Source organism: Atta colombica, unplaced genomic scaffold, assembly GCF_001594045.1.
Source record: "Atta colombica isolate Treedump-2 unplaced genomic scaffold, Acol1.0 scaffold107, whole genome shotgun sequence".
In the NCBI taxonomy this organism is placed as follows: Eukaryota; Metazoa; Arthropoda; class Insecta; order Hymenoptera; family Formicidae; genus Atta; species Atta colombica.
This window is the reverse complement of record NW_017259192.1, coordinates 4624021-4636861: the sequence shown is the minus strand read 5'-3', so window position 1 is coordinate 4636861 and position 12841 is coordinate 4624021. Positions and strand designations below refer to the sequence as shown.

General features: G+C 40.3%; 2 protein-coding genes across 2 annotated transcripts in view; one reads left to right on the top strand and one right to left on the bottom strand.

The window, feature by feature from the left end:
• The window catches only part of LOC108692828, a 174768-nt gene extending 166911 nt beyond the window's left edge, over nucleotides 1-7857 (top strand). Inside the window, exon 7 of the mRNA XM_018201335.1 lies at nucleotides 5126-7857. Coding sequence (XP_018056824.1) covers nucleotides 5126-5692 — 567 coding nt within the window. The 3' untranslated portion in view covers nucleotides 5693-7857. The remainder of the gene's footprint in view (nucleotides 1-5125) is intronic.
• Nucleotides 1-12841, bottom strand: part of LOC108692839 (autophagy-related protein 16-1) — a 389033-nt gene that overhangs the window by 209119 nt on the left and 167073 nt on the right. The window lies entirely within an intron of this gene.

Genomic DNA, 12841 nt, shown 5'->3' with positions numbered 1-12841 from the left:
AACGCATTAGGGCGGAAGTACAATAATTCTTGTGCGGTTAATAGGTAGGCGATCGCCACGTATTGACCTCGATAGACCAATTACACATAGACCGCTCATACATTTTGTACGATGACTCGCATGATATAACGTCAGACGCGCGCCGCAACGAGAAATATGATTCTGCGAGCTGGGCATTAATATATCTGTAAAAATGTTTCCCGATAATTCGAGCAGTCTTTCTTACGCTAGTCTAATCGGTGATATAACATGGCTTAGACTTTTCCAATTATGTTTTCTTTCTGTATCGGGCTCGCGAATATCGCGGAAGTATCGCGGACGGAGAGCTTTCTTTGGCATTGTGTTCGAGAAGCGCAACATTCGAATCAGCTGATGCGCAGTCGTGGACCGCATAGCTTCATGTGTCGACGAGTAAAACAAACGGATCGTTATGATAGTGGCAGGTAGAAACGAGTGCTGGAGCGAAGGTGGAGCAATAAGAGGCGCATGGCCTCGTTAACTCGTCGTTCCACATCATTTGCTCGCGCGAGCACGGCCGCGGTACGGCGCAATATCGCTTTATTAGAAAGTAATAACAGTCGTAGTAGAAACAAAGAGTAAATTTATATCGAGTACGTACGTAAGATGCCGAGCATCAAGATATATCACCCACAGTCTTTCCTGTATCAGGCGTCGTGGCGCCGTTTTCCGGTTTAGAACGTGCGCACTGCGCTGGCTGATCTCGTTTCCTGACCGCGGCTGATCACGAAGGGCTAACCCCATTTCCTGTCGAACGCTGCTCAATACGAAGAGATAGAGATCTCAATGTGAATTTGCCGATCTCTTGGTGAATTTTTGTCGAGCAAGCAAGAGTAAGAAAAATTCATCGCTGTATTCAATTCTCATCTCGCACGTTTAATCAAAACGGCGGGGTGTAAATTCTAATCTGTAGAAGCCGTAACGTAACTTCAAGAAGAAGATTTCATCGCAATCGTTCGCGCCGTATATTATCCGTACGCACCTTATTTACCTGTCGATTGGCATGAATGATAAAACGCCTGACAACAACTTTGATATATGCCACGCTATCAGCTATCAATAATCTCCGTCGTTTACGACAGTATACCGTCATTATGATATGGTAATAAACGTTCGCAACATTGATTCTCGGTAAACGGGCATCGTTTGACCCGAGATATACCCGATAGCAAGAAGTTGCCTGTTCATTCTTTGTCTTTCTTAATCTCAGGAGGCTAAAATCTTTTCTCCGTAGATATTGGTAAGCTAATAAACGATTAATAATTAATTATTACCGGGAACATTATAGTGCTTAGTTAATTTCAAGTTGATCAAAACATTTACGATGTAATTGATAAAAACATTTGCAATTACAGTAATTAATTATCTATCAATTAATGTTCTGATAATATTAAATTCGGGACAAGTGAATGTATACATTGGATAATATTTAATAGATGCCAAAAAAAAGTGTAAAGTCTAGTCTGTTAAAATTATTTTAGCAAATATAATAATATATTTGTGAACTTGAAAGTACTCTTATAAAATCTGTTTAATGAAGTATTCGTGATATGAAGAAGTGAATTGTTCTCCATTGAATGTTCATATCGTTGGTTATAAAATATATATCTCATGTATGTCACATCCTTTACATATGCGAGAACTTATTCACGCCATTAATAGCACCTCTGATAATCAGAAATAGTTTATCTGTCACATAAATATGGACGATCGTAAAATGAACAAGCGAATGCGTCGCGAAAGTCAACCGATATACAACGCCGTTGATTTTATTAATCTTAGATAAGGATAGAAACAATGGTTGAAACGAGCGAAGCGGCAGTGTCAAGGATGGTACAGCATTGCGTCTCGTCTAACCAGAAATTTGCCAAAAGTTCGGCTTTCCGGTATGTCCGTCACGTAACTGGGCCGCGGTACGAAAGCTCTCTTCCATTTCACAACCGGTTTGAATGAAATTGGAAACATTTCTCAACCACGTCCATGTACGTAAACTCGTAAGGGAGCATGTACCCCTCTATATATGTAGGGATGAACCAGGCGGATAGGGGAGAGCCTGCGGCCGACTTATAAAGCAGACAAGGGGGATCAGGTTGAGCTACGCCATAAAAGCGCGGGCGGCAAGCCTTACGATCTGACTGATCTGATGCGGTACATTTATGACGGACTCTCCTCTTTCCCGTCCTTTCTCATCGCCGACGTCGTTGCCGCTGAAGGAGACTTATCGTCGGCATGTATACCAGATGCCGCGGATACGGCCTGTGTTTCTTTTCCCGGCATGCACCTATATATGTACCTCTCTCTATTTCTCTTTCTCTGTCTTTTAAACCTCGTCCCCAGGCTTTCCTCTTCATCCTCTCTTCTTCCTTCGATCCGCTTATGCTTCTTCTCCCATCCGCTTCGAATGCAATCGCTCTCGCTTTTCCCCCGCGGAGAATGGACCTTCCGCTACTCTTTCTGCGCGAGATGACGTTGGGTTAATAAAGTTCCGCTCGTTCCACTAGACGCGCGCAGGCAAAGAAATGGCTAAATGAAGCTGTACGTGGAACGAAGCATATTTTAATGTCTTACTTCCCGCCGATAATATACGTGCTCGGTGTGTAAATACGATGAACTTGGTAATGCGCCGCAGAAACCAGTTTTCGACGTACACATGAACATGGCGCTAACCTTGCGTATACCGGTCTTTCTCGGTTTCAAGAAAAGTTCAGCTTCGGGAAGATCGCGTCGAGACTTGACCCTGCGAGCAGGTAGTGAATGATCTGAATGAAGAGAAATCAATGACGAGCCATGTGCGCGGACGTAGCTATGAATATATTACAGCCGGTGTTCCTCGGTGGAACGATGATCGCGAGATTACTCTGCGGACGACGGGTCTAACGAGCGAACACGAGTGATTATCATATATTCGTTTCGTAAGAAACTGTGAGAGAGAAGGAGAGAGAGAGAGAGAGAGAGAGAGAGAGAGAGAGAGAGAAGAGGGAGAAGAGGAAAGGGAAAAGAAAGAATTCTCTGTAACAATTCCTATAATATCAGGGTGGCGGTAAAAAATTCCGGAGCGATATAACAACGATAGATTGTCGACGAATAAAAGATTTTAACAGATAAGTCCGCTTGTCGCGAGAATATAGGAATTACAGCAATGCGCTTGATCGCACCATTTGCCAGGGATAGATATAGCACTCTAATGGCGCGCGTAAAAGCGGGTACTTGGACTGTTTTTCATGTCATAATCCCGTGTAATTGCCGTTATATGGCCTTACCTAATAAAGAGCAAAAAAATTCAACGCAGCTGCCGCGGGACATGAAAAACCAGTTTCAAGTGATCATCATCTCTTACGCATATTGCGTGCGACGACTGACGCCCATTGGGTTACGCGATCTCTTGACATCCGCATTCTGTAATCTCTCTTCTGTAAGAGCTTTGCGTTTTTTTTTCTTGTGTGCTCGTGTGACGTCGTGATCACGTAAAATCACGTTGCCGCGCCCGCGCGCGTTCCTGACTATGGAATATAGTTGAAAATTTATGTGAGAGCGACATATGGGTAAGATTACCATTATTCCGCATTCACACTGAATTCTATGAGCGAACGACCGCCCGTGTCGGAATTTCAGAATTAATGCGACACTGCTTAGTTAAGTCGACGGCACCGACATCGTGTATGAATTACGAGTATGTAAAAAAAGCAAGATACGCGCGCGTTCCGCAGCTGCCTCGCGCTGATTACATTTACTATTGTTAGGTAGTTCCTAACTTTTGTGAAAAACGTCAAGTATAAATCTGTCGTCTCGAAATCCACGGCAAACATACCAGTCTCAGTTAACACTGGTGCCTGATGGTACTTTAATTTGTTTCTTGCTGAAACAATGAAAAAAAACTACAGAAATTCTATACAACTACCGGGATAATAAAGAGCGACGAAAGAGAAGTGGTGACGAGGACGCGCTGTAAATGTCATAATATTGGTACTGTAGTTTGCTAACGGTATGCGAACTCGACAAAAGCCCTGAACGGCGAAATCGTTGCGTTTCGAAGAGCCATTCGGCACAGGTGTTTATGTATTATCCGAGCGACAAGTAACGGCGTGAAACAATTGGTTACGTGACTTGCAATCCGTCGAAAGGGACCGATGGAGTTCGACGCGAGGAAGTTTTATTACATTCCACGTATCGAATTTTCTGCTTCTCGTTGAAATGTATTTACACGCCGTGTAAATTAAAAGTAAAGATCATAATGTTCATTTACTTATCATTACTGAGTATCGAATTTTGAATTTATAGAAAATTAAACTCTGTTACTCACACACGTAAATGCAATGGAATCAAATGTAGTTTACACATTTCATGCTGCGTTAATTTTAAGACTTCATCACTATGCCATATGACCCGCAATATTTTTATTTGTATTTGTTATATTTATCAAATAATATATATTTTAAAATGGTAAACAATTATAAATATTACTATAAGAAAAAAACCTAATGTATTCATGTAACCAATATTGTATCATATATTATAATTATGTATCTATGCAATATACTGAAAAAGTAATGTATCAACAGTATTATTTTAATCGAAAATAATCTCGTGGTTTAATAGCAGTATTAATGCAACAAATAAAATTTTATTAAAACAAGAGCATGATTTGTTTCATGATAATGTTATTGTGAATTAACACAATTATTTTCAATTAAAATAACACTGTTATAACATCATTCTTTTTAAGTATATAATATCAAATTATTTTATAATTATTTCATAGCTAAAATATTAACTTGAACGGAAAATCTAACGTGGATCTATGGAACATGTTAATATTCTGTTAAATTAAACAAACTATGTGTGAATGTATCATTTTTTTTAAAGTTGTACGCTTCTTTACTGTAATAATTTTCAACTCGACGAAAAGATTCTAATTAATTGAATTAATCCAAAGCATTAACTTATATCGCTGTCTTAAATTGATTTTTTGAATTATATAATAAAATCAGAAAGCATTTTTATTAGCTCTCACGAATGAATATCTTACGATGCTCTCATCAGTAATCTTCTTTCGTTTTTACAAATTCTCAAGCGACTTATGACCTTTTTTATCCTTTTCCTTTTACAGATATTGCTGTCGCACTTTGACGCCTTCAAGTTCCCGAGTTCGGAAGTGGTGCAGTTCCGCGCTCTGGTCACTCCGTGCATGCCGACTTGCGAACCCGTGCAATGCGACCAGGAGGAAACGACTGGTGAACTACGATCGGTGATTTCCTTTGGCAGACGCCGACGCCGTCGTCGCTCCACTGCTGTTGGCACTCAGAGTCGCGAGGACCTCCTCCTCGTGCAATCCATCCAGATTACGGACAAGTTTGGTTTCGAGCGCGATGGTAAGTTACCGAACGTCACCTCCGCGACGAGGGATACCATCTTCGTCGAGAGTGAAGACATATCGTCGTCGATGGGAATGTGCATCAATCTGGGTGAGGCTATTGTAGCTGGCACCGTCTTTCTCGTCGCCCAGATTGCTATCATAGCGGCATGGACCTTCACCTGGCAACGACGCCGACAAATGCTGAAACACCAGGAGGCTCTATCGGTCTCCGTTTCCGTACCCGGAATGCATTCCATGCCCGGGCGCACTGACAGTCTTTGTAAATTGTACGACGGCGGATATTCCGCGCGTCGTTTCTGAACAACTTCTCCCATCAGCTCCCACGGCATATCGTCAATCTCGTCTTCCTGCGTAAATCGCTATTAACGAATCTTTGGCTGACTTCACATGGACGTGAGTTCTCAAACCGGTGCGTGCTGCGAAGAGGATCGTGCGCGTATCACGATTCTCGAAGCGATCAGCAAAAGTAATATTCTCACGCGGCTCTCTCTTTGAATCTTTCTATGGAATTCGGATGGACGCTACTTCGTACTATATCAAACTTCTACGAGTATCGCATTGCGAGGTTGCAGCCAATATACGTAGCTTTTAGTAGAGCATGCCCTTTACCACCCACGCTTACCTTGTAGTCGGGTGGAAGCTTTGCAGAGGCGTTCTACTAATTCCAATTAGATTCGGTTAGATGGGCAGATCGCAGAGTTGAACGTATCAGGATAGAAGAACGTTCGTTCGCTACAACCAGAAACAGAAAAAAAAATAATAATCACTATCCATCTCTACGAATGTTCTTGTATCCACATTACCGTAGATATTATCACAGACGTATCTTCTTTTTTGTCCCAAACTTCATTTCCTCGCAGCTGGCAACGTAAGGAAACCGATCGACTTCGCCGTATCATTTAATTGAAGTTGCTTCTGACTTTATCTTACCGGTTAAAGTTAATTATACACTTGTGCATGCACACGTGCTAATAATGCCGGTGGATTACTGAACAGAATAATTAGGCACAATTATGCTTCATTACTTGCTACATCTGTCGCTTATTGAAGGCACAAATATCAGTGTCTCCGACACTTCTCGCCAAGGCCGCAACGAATTGTATGTATCAGCAATTTCGTCTTTCTGTCTCTTGGGTGGCTGCTTATTTTGTAGAAGAAGGTTGCAATTACGATCCGTAGCGGCAACCTTTAATTAGCGTAACGTTCAATGTTCAAGTGATTTTCATGCGTGCGTACATTATCAACGAAAATCGACGCCGTCTAAGAAAACGTTTTAGAAGCTTGAGATAATAAACAAAAAAAAAAGGGAGAATTTTCTCGTAATATCGCGTCAACATTTAATCCGTATCTGATCAGAAACGCATACCGAGGATCACACGCTTCACGCCGGGGTTAAATTTTTTACTTTGTTCCGGAATAAAAGTGGCCATCTCGCCACATCACTTCCGCCGATAAGTAATTGATAATATAACGACTGCAAAAATTCAGCCGCGAAGAGAGTAATCGATTTTGCGCGCGAGTTCGATCGGTTTCTTGCGTCCGTGCATCGCCACGCCGCAACCATCGCCGTGCCCTTTTCCCCTTCGCTTTGCTCTGCCCTCAACACAAGTTGCTTTAACCGTTCCTTTTTTTTTCTCAAGGCGTGACACGATGTGGGACACGTCTGCATGCTGTGATTCTGTAGGTGATAGAGGTTGATGCGTATTTGCTACAGCTAGGCTACCGGCATGGATTCTAATTAGCATTGGGAATTGTGCATGATTATGCAGACGTGTAGGATATCAATGTTACGGCGCGGCGAGGAGCTAGAGCGGCGAACTAAATAGGGGGATGAAAGAGGGAGAAGGGATTGAGACGGAACGAGAAACAGAAGCGGTAAGCTCGGTGAAGAGGAAAAAGATACGTGCGCAAACGGGTTGGCGCAGGGTTAATTGCCTCTTGTGGCATCTCGGGTTAAGCTAAGCTTGCGGGGGTTGAATCTAGCTTCGAGAGTAAAGGGGAAGAGGGAGGGAAGAGAGGGAGGGAGGAAGAGAGAGAGAGAGAGAGAGAGAGAGAGAGAGAGGTAATACAGGACATCACATCGAGGATAGCTATCTCTCCATACTAGAACCACGTAACCTCGACCCCTTCCGACGTAACCTTAGTCATGTCCGTTATCCTTAGCCATCCCATAGCGGCCAGGTTAATTTACATTGCGACACGTGAGCTTATCAATCTGGATTGACGTATTCGATTCGACAAGTGACAATAAAAAATTGATTGAATATGATAAAAAGAACTTTTTTCCTACTGGTTATGTAAGCAATAAAATATTCCGCTCCATCAATCTTAAATTTCATCGTCGGACATCTTGAGAAAAATTCTAAAGGACAAAGCCACGTCGATAATGTCAAACACAGAAAAATCCAGTTTGCAGCAGTCATTGTATAATATTTTCTACATGAATAAAAAATGTTTGTCAAATTCACAACAAGTAAAGAAACAGAAAGGAATAAAAAAAGCTAGTTTTAACAAATAAAAAATCAAAATATTTTATAATTTATATATATAATAAACTATTGCGAGAGTGTAGTAAAAATAATCTACATCTTAATTTATAGTATTTTATAACGGAATGCTGTTTAGCATAATAATTGGAATTGCCTATATTTCATCAAACATTACACATGCGATTTAGATTTCATTTTACTTTATAGAATCAAGGAAAAAGAAGATAGAGAAAAAAAATTGATATCAGAGGATATAATACGATACAACATCGAGAAATACAAATTGGTTAACTGTGCCAGCAGGGTCTTATCGATTTCACTACAGCACACAAAGCGGACTCATTGGAGAGATCGGATTAATTGCGAAACTTGAGAATTAAAATACACTCGTTAAGACAAACAAAGGAACGAGCGAGACAAAATGGGAGTCTCCAATCGTTCTGAAGTGTTTGCATTACAGTTAACCAAACTTGGAATTGTTCTGGTGTTTGACATTTGTCAATTTCGCGTGAAGAGGATATTCGCGATATTATACAAGATACTATCCAATTTATTCATGCAATCGAAAAAGTTATGTACATAAACAGCCGCGTATTTATTAATTAGAGACGTGAGAAAATTTTATTTTTAGTAAAACAATATTTCAATACTTTGACCTATTTTTATATTGAGGTAATCGTATGCAAGATTAAATTTGAGAGGTTAAATTGGAAAATTTTTCGGCACGAACAAGACAATATTCATTCACAAATGTTCCGCGTCTATCGGCCTACGTTTGTTGCACGTGTAACTCACTGTTAACGGCTAGTGGTCGCTAACGCAACAACAATAGCCCAACATCGAACGAAAAAGGATACATAGCGGCAGAGCGCGCGTATGTTACGCCCATCGGAATTCCAGTGTACGCTTTAATTATTGGATCTAATTGCCGTGGATATTGCTAGGTACTGCCCTGTATTCCGAGATCCCATCGATGCCAAACTAAATGGAATTTCACTCCCTTAAATCAAGCGGCATTGATCCCACAAGGTAAAAATTGAAATGCAAAAACGCAAGCGAAACTCGCATTTTTCTGATGATATATTTCTGAAGCGCGATTCGATTACCTTCGCATTACAGAGTGACCAGCAATCCGTGTCGCGGCTTGGCCAACAGATAACTTCCTTTTCCCCGCTTCACCGCTGCTTCTTACGCGTGAGATCCGCTTATAGAAGTATAAAATACAAATAAATATAAATATATAAATATGGATATAAATATATATAAATATATGTATACGTACGATGATAAACATGCCAACGAAGGTGCCTACGCGTATAATAAGTGAACGCGAATGCATGACAAACTTATGATTTTCATTCTCATTTTTTACTTTCAAAGATAACACTTCAATTATGGATTTACGTATAAGAATTTTTCGCTAACGCTGCGGTAGTATATCCAATCTGCTTGTGGTGAGAGGGTAGAGCCAATTTTATACATGTTCGATGATATTTTGTACGAACGCAATTGAGAACGGTGTTGCGCGCGCGAGCTCGCGTGCGATGAGACACTGAAACGCGCACAAGAATGCGCGCAAGGAGTATTCGTCGTACGTATGTGGTCGCTGCGTGCAACGCTTTAGCGATGTAATTTCGATACAACATGTATCACATAGGCGTATGGAGTGGCGCAAGAAAAATCTGACATTTCTTCGCTTCGCCGCGAGAAGCGGTCTCCGAAAGGAGAAAAAGAAGAAAGAGAGAAATACGAAAAAGGTATAACAGGAGATGAAATTGTCTCCACACTATAAAATGCGGGAACACGTTGGAACGGATCCTAAGTCACTACTTACATAGGGAAGATGTGCAAGATTTTCTCGCGCCACCTCGTAGACAGCGTGCATTTCGAGTAACACGATAACGATGTGCGAGCACTTTTCATCGACTTGATCGAACGATATGCGTGGCACATGTTTGATCGTGTCTGATCGCTGACGTTTGAGACTAAGTCAATGGAAACTGCCGAGTACGCGGAGTATAAGGATAATCATTAATTAATTGTCTTTACATTTAAAGAGCGTATACGATGAAAGTAAAAGGAGCAATCATGTTTCATCAATATAATAACGTAATTAAGATTAAGTTAACGCACCCCGCGGTCTCGGCGCTATGGATCGGGGCCGCGGAAGGCAATTGCGAAAGAAAGATAATATTGGGCTCGAGGACGATCGCTCTCGATGATATCAACTGCGCAATCCTGCAATCCCCGGCCGGCCGACTTGGGTAGCCGCGAGCAATTCAACGCGGCCGGCGTCGTCGTTTCTGCGTACAAGTACCACTCGCTTCTTCTTCATCTCCTTTTCCCCGTCCCTTCCTCTCGCTACCCTCCCATATCGTCCATCTTAATGAGGGTTGTGTTTATATCCTGTACTTCTCTTACCAGGAGTATCTACGAGTTTGTAGAGATGTTGGTGCTTGTCCTCGAGCCTGAGGTGCGCGCCTGCTCCGTCGTAAGCTCGAGAAGCTCGAGTCTGTTCTGTACCATGACAAGCGTGTATTTCTGCTTTTCTCTATCTTATGTACGTGTTCTTTTCTATCCGCCCCCTCGCACCCATTCTTCTTCCTTTTCTTCTTTTTCCTGCCTCCCTTCTTGCTGCCGAGCGCGCCATATCGGCCGCTGCCGCATGGCGCCGCATCGATCTCTCGCCAAATTAAACCATTTTCATCGCGAATACATACGTCACGTACAGAACTTACCCGACGATCGCGAGCGTTCTTATGTTATATCCGCGCACCAGCATATAATCGCTTATTTATTTTTTACGTTAACGTACATTGCCCTTCAAGAATACTCGTACTCTATCACGCCTATTTTTTTCCCATCCACGACCAGCATACCCACTACCGTTTTAATAATACGCCCGTCATACCATCCACGCATTGAAACTGCTATGTAATTTAACGAATCACTCTGCTGACGTTAAACGTAATGTGTGCGTGTTTCTAATTAATTCCCATTTTTTTTCTACATTATCAAGACGTATCTTTCTCGCCAAACGTCGTATATGTCAGTACCGTAACACACACGTTGTACATAGCATATATGGTACAGAGAAAATAAACTCATTTTATAACGAAAAACGTCATTTTTCTTTCCCGTTCTTTATGACACGTGTAACTTTCCTCGCGCCCGGTTTTGTAAGGCTACGTTGGATCCCAGCCAAAGCTATACTTCTCTACATAAGAAAAGTCCTTGGGATGACTCGCGTAAACGGAGAAAAGAACAGCAAGGAGAAAGTAGTTACTACCTGTGGCGGTACGGTTAAGATCGGCGTTGACGATAATAATCCTTCTGTCGTTGGCAAATTATTTTCATACGTATGTACGGAAAGAGACCATTGTAAAGAAGATTGCAAAGTTCTTAACGAGTGTTATTGTTAGTTACTAGCTAACCAGTTCGACAAATTCCATGATCGAATCATTCGAGAAAATTATCCAATCAATCTCTCGTCACGCAAGATGTTAAATCGGGGACGAACGCTCCTTCATCTCAGTGGAAATAAACTGGTAAGTTCATATCGATCAATATATCATGATGCGATGTTCTGCGATGACAAACGAGCGGAACGGTAAGATATCTTCTTATAGAAAATGATTTGCAAAATATTTCATTGTGCGATTAATAATTTTGCATTAAAATTCTGCATTCTTTAAATGTATCGTCTTAGAATTATAAACCAAGGATGAAAATAATTAATATGTAGATTTTTTTTATTGCTAAACATATCAAGCAAATTGTAATAAACTGAATAATTTGATTTTATGGTAACGCATAAAAATATATGATCTTCGTGCTATCTGTCTGTTGAATGTCATATTTAATCATGGACGAGAAATCCATTTTCCTCCCATGTAACTAGGACATAACGTTCCCATATATCACATTTCACGTAACGTGTAATTTTAAAATGAGATGCCTCCAACTTGAAATTCACATGCAACATGATGTTTACGATATCAGTGCAACAGTAACTAACTGATATTCTGTATATATACGCGACTGAATTTAATCATAAAACATGTTTTCTATTAACAATGATCAAGAGTTTGAATAATAATTTTGGATCAAATTCTACTAACTAATGAAAATTAAATCTCTTCGTGACGCTCAAAGTTTCAAGCGCAAAGAGATTCGCATCAGAAAGGAGGAGCCGCGAGTAAAAGGAAATCCAATATATCGCGAGTATATAGGTGTGTCGTGCCGCACGAGCGAAAAGTAGACCATGTAAATGTCCAAGATCACTGTTTCCAGCATCCGCTAGTTGCACTTCTCCGATTCAATAAGCGTGAGAACCTTGTCGAGTGGTCGCGAGGAAGAATATTTATGAGAAGAATATTAATAGCCAACGTTACTCGAGTGACGGGAGATTCACAACAGAGAGAGAACTATGAAAGAAATATGATTTTTCTCTATTATAGTAAAACCATCATCTAATTGTTATTACAACTCGATCTCAGTTTTAACAAATATATTGTACAATTTACAATTATGAGCGCAATAAGTAGTCAAGTCATGTTCACAAAATGAAAGCAAGAGAGATAAACCAATTAGACAATTAGAGATTTTCGCGAAAGAGTTCCTTTTTATTTTTCTTTTTTCAAACAAATAAATTTAATCGATTTCATAATCTTATAAAAAATCTCTATAAAAAATATACATATAAACTATTTTAATTATATAAACATAAGATTTATCAATAATTTGTTAGTTATCAGAATATTATATGAAACTATACAAACTATATATATGATTATATGTAAAAAAAATAATGAGAACATATGAGTTAGCAAAGTTTCTCGTAATTATAACAATTTTTCAATGGATCCACAATATGTCACACACAATATCTATTACATTAGATAATATAAATTAATAATTAGAAATTAGAAATTAATAGTCTAAGCTGTCTTCAAAGTAT